The sequence below is a fragment of the Montipora capricornis genome, chromosome 3 (assembly GCF_036669925.1).
Source record: "Montipora capricornis isolate CH-2021 chromosome 3, ASM3666992v2, whole genome shotgun sequence".
In the NCBI taxonomy this organism is placed as follows: domain Eukaryota; kingdom Metazoa; phylum Cnidaria; class Anthozoa; order Scleractinia; family Acroporidae; genus Montipora; species Montipora capricornis.
In genome coordinates this window covers 70,624,164-70,636,389 of record NC_090885.1, presented here as the reverse complement: position 1 = coordinate 70,636,389, position 12,226 = coordinate 70,624,164, and the positions used below count along the sequence as shown (strand labels likewise).

The window sequence follows — 12,226 nt, the reverse complement described above, 5'->3', positions numbered from 1 at the left end:
CGCAGACACATCGCAAATCACGAGACTTTAAATTTCCCAGAAGTCTGCATTCGCGCCAAAAACTCTTTACACGTGAAAGAATGAAATATGGCAGACGAGTGTTCACCAAAACTTTGAATCTGGACCTCTAGAGTGGAACAAGAAAAATATGGGTCTTACGAAGAGCGAGGCGTTTGATATCCTGGAACTTCCTTTCGGTATGCCCTTCTTTTCTGATGCGTTTGTTCGGATGCCTTTCTACAAACACCTTAAAGTTTCGTCGGGCTGCACAACTTGTTTTGATGACTGGAAAAGATTTTGACCCTCATTAAAGTGATGTAGGGTCGAATGATCAGATGTAATCCCTCCTCCCTCCTTCATCTGGTTACTCTTCTATCTTTATTATTTGTTTAATTTATTATTATTTATTTTCATTAGTTATATCCTCTGTAGACTTTTTCTCGAAGCATAATGTTTTGACATCGATCTGTAGCAGTCACAAAAGCGTGACGAGATGAGACATTCGCGACTGTTCGCTCACCAGATAAACACATTCTTTGAAAACTAAGGCAAATATTGACAGTTTTTTAACGGATACTATGAATGTCGCTGTAGGAAGTGGAAAACTTGGAGCTGTTTGGTCCGAGTTTTGCTCCAATTCGAGTTCAACCCACAACAGGAAGTAGGCATTTGCTATTGTTTTAACGTAAATAACCCCTTTGTTTATTTACACTCAACTTCCTCATTAACAGTACTATGAATGCTCCTCTGGGTTTGATTCTGTATTCACAAAATTAATGCTTTGTATTTTGTAAAGTGTATAGTGTAATTATATCGAAATCTTTTGATCTTTGACATTGGAAAAGAGAAATCAATTATTTGTCTGCCAGACATGCATGATAACCCCTAAAATTGAAAGCTCTGGCTAAGTATAGTGCGCTAGTGAAGGACAAGTTAGAATACTGTTAATATACAGGAGAATAAGCAAGTTTCAAAGTCAAGGATAAAAAAATCATTTATGCACAAGATCTTGATCAATATGAGAATCATTATCACTTCAGTTTGTGGAGTTGGGCATCCTGTTGTCATTGATGACTGCATGGTTATTGTTTCTCTTGGTGTATTTGTTGGTTCAGAATCCCCACCACTGCCACCATGACGATGTAAAGAGATCATCAACACGGTGGATAAGATTTATTAAAGCATTGAAATATCAGTTATTAACTTGACTACATGAAAAGCAAAGGCACTCATGGTCGGATGTTGCAGTGAAACAAGATCATACCTGGATTCAATTTTTAGGTCAATCAACGGATCACATACATGTATCAAGGGGTGTCTCGTTTTAATGATGTACGTAGATGAATGAGGGGGGAGGGGGTAGGGTCAACATTCAATGTCGGGGTTCAATGTTGGGACCCAACGTTGAACTTTTATGACCTCTCTGGTTCTTAATTTGAACTAAGTACTACAAGGACATCTTGTAATGTATTTTTAAATATTAATCAGGTGCTAGAGTGTTCAATGTCATCACTTGATAAAGATTCTGTCAGAGAATCAATGGCTTTTGCCTACAAACACATTTGATTCTGAACTCGAAAAGTTGTTTAATTTCAATATGTTTAATTTCAGGAGCAGGTCATGAAGACATCAGGTCGAGTTACAAACGTCTTGCATTGAAGTGGCATCCTGACAAGCATAACAATAGCGAAGAATCAACTAGAGTAAGATCTTGGTTTGCCTCTTGTAAATTATGTCTGTTATGTTTATTTCCAACAACAACAACAAAATGATTCATTTTAAAAATATTCAGTATTTTAAGAGCACTGCTCACGACAAGCAAAGTTATTCAGAATGGGTAGCACATGCAGACTAACTGATGAAAGCTCATGTTTACATCAGAAACCCATAAGGGTTGAAACGTGTAAGACGCGTTCACAGCTTTCGAATATTCAGTGCGAACTGATTGGTTGAATGTTTCATTGCTAAGTACCATATTTGGAAACCCCTCGCTCTTGTTGTTCCAAATATGGTACTTAGCAAATTGAATATTCAGAAGCTTGTTTCCAAGCACACAAGGGGCCGTTACACGTTTCAACCCTTATGGGTTTCTGTTTACATCAATAATACTTTTGTATAAATGTTCATAAATAGAAATATAAGAATAGACGGCTTAGTGGAAGCTGCTAGATTAGACTTTTTTGTTTGTTTTTGTATTATAGATGAAAGGACAGGTGAGACACTTTTCAATAAAAAATAGTGTTTTGAGAACTACTATTTCCTGTGTAAGTTACCACTTCATGGTGAAATTCTGTCAAAAACCTGAACTTGCTCTTGCTTTGAGAAGCACAAAAAGGCCAGTGAATGGAGAAGATAAACTGGCAAAATATGTAATAATTATTGTTTAGGACTGTGTGTTTATTGCAGCATCAAATTCCAATGTCTCTCTGAATTTTTTAATCAGAAATTTCAAAACGTATCCTCTGCGTACAAGCGATTAACCACAGAAGACTCTGATGATGAAATTAACTTGTCCCCTGTAAGTATTTGGGTGTGTCATTATTCCTGTTGCCTTTGTGTATGAGTTGCTACTACTACTGCTGCTGCTGCACAACAACTGATATACAGTGAATTGAAAATAATTCTTGCTCTAAAATGAGGCTTGGTAGGCTAATTTGCACATTAGCAAAAGCATAATAAAACATGTGTCATTTATGAATAAGGTCTTCGCAGAGAATTCATCTCTGAATTTAAGTCACCCACAACACAGATGAGGGATAAAAAGTAAACTTATCATTGGGTCGATTCCAGTTACTGGTAACAATTTGGTGATACTACACTGGTAACCATACAATTTGAAACAACAAAGCATTTCATGTGTACATCGAACTGCCACATGAGTGTATGACATGAAATTTTTTATTTTTGGCCAAGCACACAAGTCTTTACATTACCTTTGCCATGCTAAGGGTGTGTTTGATTGACCCTATTCCAGAATAAGAATATGTGATGTTTTATAGTGGTATGTTTGGCATTTTGAAGCAACAAGGATAATAAAGATATGTTTAAAATAGCATTTTAGCATGTGTTTGACAAGTTTAATGTGAATGTCCGTAAAAACGAAGGATTTCTCACTTCTATGCTACGTGTATTCCTACTCGGGAAAATGGTCAATCGAACCCGAAGGTCTGCTTTTTATCAGCAGTTACACTAAATCCAGTTCTGGTTCTTCCAGCTTTTTTAGTTGACCCTTAGCTGTATGACAATGAAAGCAAGTACATGTACCGGTAATTTCCAGTTTTTGACAAAACATCTTCCATAGGTATTTTTGAAACTGTAAGACCACTCATTTTGTACTCTCTGTGGAAAGATCTTCCCTCCACTCAAACTGTCATCAACCATCGGTGAATCGTACAGTGTTCTCACCAGGCTGCGTTCTTGCGGGATTTGTGTATAAAAATTTGAAATCGGTGCACAGTAATCACTACTATGGGCACAGAAATGTTTGTAAAATAATTGTTTATGCATGTAGTTCATCGATGGTTAGATTGTTTTTTTGAACCAAAAGAAAGAGGAATATCTTAAGTTTAACTTGGCAAAAAAAAAATTGAACCTGTGAATCAAACAGGACATTGAATGTAGTAGTCATCTTTAACACGCCAGAAGACTGAGGCTAGTTTGTGTTCACAATACTGGCCACATTTACTGAAGGCTCAATTCTCAGAATATTCACTTGGGAAGTCGCAACTGCAACAAAAAATATTGACATAGATCTTTTCAAGCCCTAAAGTTCCAAGGTTGGATGTACAGGAAGCCGAATCCACCTGTAGAAGACAATTCTGCTTCGTTATCGACATGTACATGTAGCAAGAAAGATCTTCATGTATTCCAAAATGCTTGGAAGATGAAACAAGGGTGGCTGGAAAATTTAGAAGAAAAAATTATACCTTGGAAAATGGTCCAACCTTTTTAGGGGATGGCTCCTAAATTTGAGGGTTATGGGCCATCATAACCCCTTAAGAAAAAATTCTGGTAAGAACACTGCTCATATCATTTCCAATAGATATCCCACAATGGAGAGTTCATCCGTACACATTCAATTCAGGCCACAATCTACTTGCTTATTTTCCCACGGCCTCCCTCACATCAAGAATGACACATGACCACTCGGGGAGCTCCAAATGGTCATGTGAACAAGTTGAAATTCAAATGTGATTGATCGTTTTTTCCAGGGTGCAATCAGTTTTAAATTAGGTAGTGATTTTGGTAGTGTATGACTTTGTATAAGTGAATTTAATGAACCTACCCTGTAACTACTGTGTACATGTATGTCAAACCAAAATGATTTTTCATGATGGAGGAGTGCTAAATATTACGTACCTTTTCATTTTACTAATTTGGCATATTTCTTTCAGGCTGACATGTTCGACCTCTTTGCCCACATTTTCTTTCACCGAAATGGTAAGTTGACAGTTTCAAGAAAGTGAAATCTTTATCTATGTAGACACATTTTTTGTTTGTATCATGATATGTCAATAATGACTTTCTTTTTGTTTTTGTCCAGGAATGTTCCATCGTCACCACGGGATGTTTGATTCAGATGACAGTTACTATAGTGATGATGATGATGACGACGACGATGATGATGATGAAGATGATGAAATTCTTCAAAATATAGCTCGCAGTTTCAGAACAAAATATGAAAGAAAACCAACTGAAAAAGGTAATACCAAACCTTACTACTTATGTAATCACCTTTGCACAGCCCCCAACCCCCGTCTGAGAGCAACTTAGGTCTTGCAGTAGGTTTGTATTTACCAAAGAACAGGCTATTGAGTTTGTTAGGGTGCGCATTGCATTATTGGATTTCTTTTGGAAAATGAACGCTAAACCTCTAAATATTTTGCAAAGGTTTTCTTTGCATTGCAGTCCCAAAATAGAGAGATATTGGTTTCAACAAGAAATAAAGCATAATTCAAAATCTCTAACAATGGAAGGCTCAAGAATATTGACGATCCCAAGTTGCACCATTCAAGTAAATAATTGTCAAGAGACTGGGAACATTAATTTTTACCATGGGTACCAGAGATTACAGTATTTTTTTTCACAGTTCAACTTGTCAAATCAATTGTCACAACATTATTTTATCTGTTCTTGTGAGGATCTTAATCTGTTGCTTTTCTTTTTGGTTTGAGTCCTACATGTACATTGTATATTTTGTTTTATTAATGTCTTTTTTGTTTGTAGTTGGACAACCTGCTCATAATTTAACAGACTCGGTGAGTTTGGTCCCATTACATTTAGTACTGTGAAATCTGTGTTAATAGTAATTGTCAGAAAGGTGACGAAGATGGCCAAGTTGTTAAAATGAAAAAGTGAAGTAATTTTGTAGACTAATGAAGATCGATCTTGCTATCATAATAGGAACTAAAGTCTACAATTTTTTTTGTCCTTTTTAACAGGAAGCCATGAAAAATGCAAAGGAACTTATAGAAGAAGAAGAAAAGGGGAGGAAAAAAGCAGAGAAGAGAAAAGCTAAAAAAAAGGTACAATCTCTCAATAGTGTTATCAGGGTGACCCAAAAACACTGACCCCTGGTCTATGGACCACCCTACGGACTGGGTCCGTGGACTGCCTTAGGGACAGGTCCACAGACTACCCCTTCAGACCCCCTCTATGAACCACCCTAAAACAATGCAGAAATAAAAGTAAATAAAATAAAAGAAATAACTGAAGATTTGACTTACCGATTGTCTGGATAGACCACTCGTGTTGGGAAAATCAGTCTTGGAGTTGTGCCTAAGGTACAGTGTGCATGTATATAAATCACATAATTATTGCCACTTCCTGCTGTGGACCGGAGTGCTTCGAAAAAATAACTTAGTTCAATTTCCACCATTTTGTTTGGAAGAGAGAGACCATGAAGCCTGGGGTAAGTTCATAAACCGGCAGGAGAATGATCTGAACAAAATGGCGTAGGGAAGAAAATACAAAGTGAACACAAATAGAACTTAGTTATTTTCAGTCGTCATTGAAGAGCTCTGGTCCACAGCGAAAGAAGTAGTACTCTATGTGATTAATATACACTGCGTGTGATCCTCAGCCTGAGCCTTAGCCATTAAATTTGTGGAGCATAGCAATTGAGATTTCCCCGACACGAGTGCTCTATCCAGATGACAGGTATGTCAAATATTTACTTGTTATTTATTTTACTTTATTTATTTTTATTTCAATGTTGTTTTGGGGTGGTCTGTAGAGTGGTCAGTAGGGTTAGTCCATTGACATGTCCGTAACGCTGTTTGTGGACCCCATCTGTAGGGGGGTCAGTGTATTCTGGTCACCCATATTGTCATGTTGCATCAATGCCACGTTTTTTCCTTATTAAATCCAATAATAACAAAAAAATGTCTTTCTCCATTATTAAAAGAGAAGTAAAGAAAAGAAGAAAGAAAAGGAAAGAGAACAAAAAGCAAAGGACGAAAAAGAAAATATACAGGTGCAGGAAAATGTTATCAGTAATCAACAGTAAAGTGATGTGTTTTTGCAGTTGAAAATGATTTAAAAGAAGAATCTGTTGTATTGAATGTTCCACAAGTGATGGCATCTTTGTTAGTTAACTAATTAATTTCTTTAATTACTTTCTTTCAGGGAAAAAATAATAAAAAAGCAAATAATGTAGCAGGTAGTAAAATACCGTCTACAGATGAGGATAAAAAAAAGAATACAACAACGACAAGCTCAACTGTAAATAACAATACAAAATTATCATATGGTCTCAAAGAACACACTGTGAATAGCTCAACAAAAGTACGGTCAACAGCGAAAAAAGGATCAAATACGTCAAAAAAGTAAGTGACTTTTTCAAATCTTCATGGACGATTCTTTTTTGTTTGGTGTGTTACTTTGTCTGATAGTTCTTTGGCAATAATATTATTATTTTTAATATCGTTGATCTTAAGTCATGGAAAATATTTATTAATAATGTTTTTCTGGTGTATGAACATGAAGTGGTGGCACAGAGACCGATGTTAGTCACCTAAGTCATTTCTTTGACTGATCCTCTAGTTTTAATTTTTCCCTTGTTAACTTTTTGTTTTTGTTTAAAAACCTCAATACTGAGGGATTCCACAGTGTATGAGTGAAATATTATTGTGTCTATCAGAATTTCATTTCTGTCATATCGGTCAAAGGTCATACCGAGGTGCATTGTCAGATAGAGGATGGGAATTTGTGGTTGAGAATCGGCTTGATGGCTTTATTTTTTCTCTTTCTGGGCCATCATTTCTTAGGTCATGCATGCTAATAAAAGTGTCTACGTGTTTTTTTTTAGAGTTTAACAACTTCTTACTGATATACATGTACTTGCCCGGACAAATTTGGGTCCTGTTCGTAAGCAGCAGGTTATGCTCCACTTGTTTGCCTTTTTGCCAAGGGTGGTGAAACACATTGCAACTTTGTAACTAATGCCACATTATGAGCTGAGACCACGAGTCACCCTTTGCTCCTTGCTAACAACCATGCCAGCAGTGAGAGACCTTTGTGAGATACATGAGAATTGAGCCTGCAATCGTTTCATCGAAAATACTGTGTGGTCAAAGAAGGCACCCAAACTAGAGATTTCATTGCTGAGGAAAGCTGCATATTACATGTTATTCCTTATTTTCTGAAAGTTTCCATTGAACAAAAAGCAATCAGAATGAAAGTACATTCTTTAATCACTCACTGAAAAACTGTCCCCATTAACCCTTTGATGTCCAAACTGGCCCAAACCGACTAGACTTAGTATTTTACTGTCTAACGCCAGACGATTCTACTCGTCAATGGGGAACCCCTGGGAGTCAATGGGTTAAATTATTATACATGTAACATTTGATGGTATTCATGAAAAGACATTTATTAATAAAAACTACACTCGTCCAACGGATGACCTGTAGAGTTACATGTACTCGTCCGGATGGGTTTTTTTAGTCGTCTGGGACAACAACCAGATGACTGCAAATTATGTGGATCCCTGTGATACTGTTTAACTCTAAAGAGTGTGCCTTACACATGTATGTACATTTATAAGCTGCAATTTCTAGAGATAAAGTTACGATGCCAAAAACTTATTATTAGTGCAGTTATTGTTCTTTTGTAAAGAAATGCACTCTACTGTGGGGTGCACAGGCACTCAAACAGCCACCTTCACGTAACCTAGTCAGATTGTTAATTAAAGATTTTCTGTGTGTTTCAGACAAGATAATGAAGATTTATCTGGTGGGGAGGTCTGTCATCCATTCATATTTTTTGTTCTTTAAGCAATTTTATGATTTAAGCTAAAGCTTTCCCCACCCTTGGACAGGATTTATGATGCCAATACACCATTAGTTTTTGTTCACAAATAGATAACCATCTTAAACAAAAAGAGAAATTAAATGGGTTTGTTATTTTGTTTATTACTGGGCTCCCCCCCCCCCCCCCTCCCCCATTTAGGGGCAGGCCAGTTACAAATTTAGTTGATCCTTAAGCTTGGCATCACAATTGTATTCCCGTGGGTCATTCGCTATGTTCTACGATTTCATTGGCCTTCATATGCTCCCTCAGGATGTGTAGCTTATGCAGTGTGATTTCATTGGCTTCAATGGGAAGTGAATGATATATGCGTCACAACATTGCACATGAAGTCATGAAATAATGCAGAACGTCAACAATGTTGTCGATTTCTTTGCGATGTTGTTAGAGTATTCTGTGATGAGTTTAAATCGTTTTTATTATTCTTCAAAGATCGAAGGAGACTTTCCTTGCAGGGTACTTCGCTTTAGAAGCTGTAACACAAAGCGCACATGCGGTGAAAATGGTGTTTGCAGACCACCATAACTTTAAAATGCTTTCTTCTCCACAAAAGCCAATTCTCAGGATTGCAAGGTCTGGCCCTCAATCACTCACAAAAAAGAGAGCTGTAACTGCCTTTTTTAAACATGTTTTTATGGGGTAGCTGAGTTAATGCTCAAGATGCATTCTTACAAGTGTCTTCTTTATAGGAGCCTTCATGGGATACATCAAGTGCTTTCTTCGCAAGGGCAGCTGGCCGCAATCAGTCACCGGCTCCAACCACTAGCCAAACAACGACAAAAACTAATAATAATAATAATTCTTCAACGAATAACGAGAGCTCGCAAACTGTTAAGAACATTTCCAGCCAGCCACCATCATCAGAACAAATCGATCCAGTGGTTTTACGAAGCAGGCAAGTAGCAGGTTGGTAGATCTGTGGTTCTGTCAATCAAAATTCAATAGATGAAAATAGTACATGTATAAGAGAGCAGAGATGTATCCAGATTGCGTCCTGGCACGCACTCGTTTTTCTTTTGGACCCACAGAATATAGAATCAAGGGTCCAATTGGATGGAAAAAAAATAGAATGTTTATGCAAATTACAAACGCCAGGAAAAACAGACGCACAGCATATTTCAAAATGAAATTGAACATTCCCAATTCTCACTATGAAGAAATGATCGAGTTCCTTAAATTTCAAGGTAAGCTGTTATTTTCGGATTTTTGTAGTCGAATGGTTTCATTTTGTCAATGACTATGTCCAAGCGTGAGGAGGTCTGTTTCATGTGTTGCTTGACATTATCTGAGCTGTTTTCTTAGTCGAGACAATCGGCGACACTTTTGATGTGCCAATGATTAATTAATATTTCAGTTGAAGTTCAGTTTGTTGCATGCTTTCCAAGCGAATTTCAAGCATACACCTTATTCCAAAATGGCCACCATTTTAGTATACTTTTGTTTCCATACAAATTAGGCCTTTGCATAGCTTTCAAATGTAAAATTCAAAAGAATATTTAACCTTGAACGAGTCCAAAAGGGCCAATTTGCATGGAAACAAAAGAATACTAAAATGGTTATCTTTAAAGTGGTACTATGATCAAAAATCATTTCCTTTTTTTTCTTCTGATTTTGAAAGCGTGTTCACTTAACACCTAACTGGCAAAATTTTGAGCTTTGAATTTTATCCAAAGGCTGTTTTTTTTTAGTGTAAGGTTTGAATTTCATGGTCCGCCATTACTCATGTTCAAAACTGGCCGATTGGACCTCAGAGGGTTGGATCTAGAGAAAATGACGTCATTTACTCACTAGCTTAAAATTTCAGCGTGTAAACGCAATTTGTTATATATGCAAAACACGGGTTGAAAAGTCTGAAAGCCCGAAACTCCCGTGCTGCATAATAATTAGGCCGCTTACACACGCATTGCATTCTTAAACTATTGAGTGTTTGACGTCATTTTCTCCTCAACCCAGCTCTCTCAAGATTTTAAAGTTAGTAATGGCGGACAATAAATAAGAAAATCCAGCTTAAATAAACAGGTGTCTTTTAAAACCAGAACTTAAACTTGGGTGAGTTAGTGTTTAGTTAACATAGTTTTGAAATCCAAAGGAAAAGCAAAATTTATTTTTGGTCATAGTACCACTTTATATGCATAGCCTCCTTGATATAAATCCTAAAAGCCTAATTTAAACCATCAAGTTCATCATGTCAACCTGACACTTACGCTTTAAGCTCTACATTCTTTTTAACACTCTGTAACTCACTCAAATATGTATTTCTTGTCACTTAATCATATTTAATTATGCATGTTTCGCCTAGTTGTTATATAGTCCTAATGGTTTTTCAAATATTCTGTAACTGACGATGATGTTTGTAACATCGAAACATGTCTTCGAAATTAAAAGATGACGTAACTTTCTTAAAGATAACGATTTGCTTTCTGCTGTCTCAATACTAAAATGGCGGCCATTTTGAAATAAGTACATGCATGTTAAATTTTTGTTTTGTGCGACCCTGTTGATGTTAATTCCGGGCTTGCATGTGTCATGGTCTTGGTTCTTGTTTTGCAAATTATGCCACTTTTTCAGAGTTAGTGTTAAAAATAACATGTTTAATGTGAAACTTGAATGTATACTCAATGGCCAGTTTCAAAGAAATTATATTCAAGGAGAAGGATAATACTTAATTTTTTTTGATAATACTTAATTTTTGTGCAATTTAGAAATCTGAAAGGGTACTGTAGCAGCAATTACTGTAAGAGGCAATAGATGGAATATTAATATAAATATTAATTAGCTGGACTGACCCCCCCACATTTTTTAAGAAGGGGTCCAGAAGACCCCAAAATTTCAAAACTTTGATACATCTCTGTGAGAGACATAGAAAACCGCAAACTGTGTTGGGAATTTCTGCATTTCAACTGTGGTCACTTCTTATTCTGTTGTTTCTAAGTAAAAGGAAAGGAGATGGCTAACCTTGGGAACTACCAGGCAGCTGTTGACTATTTCACTGAAAGCTATTAACCTCGATGCCAAGGACTTCAGGTTAGCAAATATGCGAGGTTGGTTTTTTTAACCCAAAGGCACACCTTTAAAAAGATTTTCTCCACCCTCTGCTTTTGTTTGAATCATTGACATTTCAACAATTTGAGTAGAAGTCATCTTCAGAGTCAAGTCATGATCACTTCTGTAGGTTGTCAAAATATCAGTTAATGTCAGCCATGTTGAGAGAAGTAAAACTAAGTTGAAAATAGTAGTAGTTACCATGGTAACCAAGGCTCCATTGATGGTATTAAGTGTTCTTAAATCAAAACTGGCCCAAACAAGTCTTTGAGGTGCATAATGGACAGCACCAATCGGTTACAATACAAGCGGTACCAATTCCAAAAACATATGGCAAACTATAATACAGTTTCCGAGCAGTAACATAACAGAACAGTAACAAGTGTAGCGATCACCAACATACAGCAGAGTATTTAATGAAAGTTCTTTGTTATTGAGTCATTTTGCGTTAAAGAAGTCTGTGATGTTCTTCTGAACAGCATTTGCCAGTCGTTTTTTGACATACAACGACTGAGCTTTTGAAATAATCTTGCATAACTCATCAGCCAAAATTAATTGATTCAATGACGGGAAGGAAAGAGGGAGAAAAAGGAAAGCAGCAACTGGAGAGTCTTCAAATCATAAGAAATCTTGATAATAAATGGCAATGACATGTCGATATATAATTTTTACTGATTGAAAACAATGATACTGTTATCGTTATGAACAATGAATCAATTGATTACACTTAATAATATGTAACGACAAACAGGAAATCGTATTGAATAAGAACTGTCATAGAGTGTCCGTAATAAAGAGGTTAAGTTTTTATGAATTTTCTCTCTGGGGCCGAGATTTTGTGTCCGTTGTCCGTATTATAGAGGGTCCGTATTAT

General features: G+C 36.5%; 1 protein-coding gene across 1 annotated transcript; it reads left to right on the top strand.

The window, feature by feature from the left end:
- The first annotated feature begins 57 nt into the window (after window positions 1-57).
- Window positions 58-11,329, top strand: LOC138043878 (uncharacterized). The gene is made up of 12 exons (XM_068890372.1): window positions 58-197; window positions 1,612-1,703; window positions 2,444-2,518; window positions 4,395-4,440; window positions 4,544-4,702; window positions 5,227-5,258; window positions 5,442-5,525; window positions 6,407-6,475; window positions 6,628-6,827; window positions 8,213-8,243; window positions 9,000-9,216; window positions 11,243-11,329. Exons 1-12 carry the CDS (start codon window positions 149-151, stop codon window positions 11,311-11,313), a joined length of 1,125 nt encoding a protein of 374 aa, XP_068746473.1. The 5' UTR covers window positions 58-148; the 3' UTR covers window positions 11,314-11,329.
- Window positions 11,330-12,226: the final 897 nt, after the last annotated feature.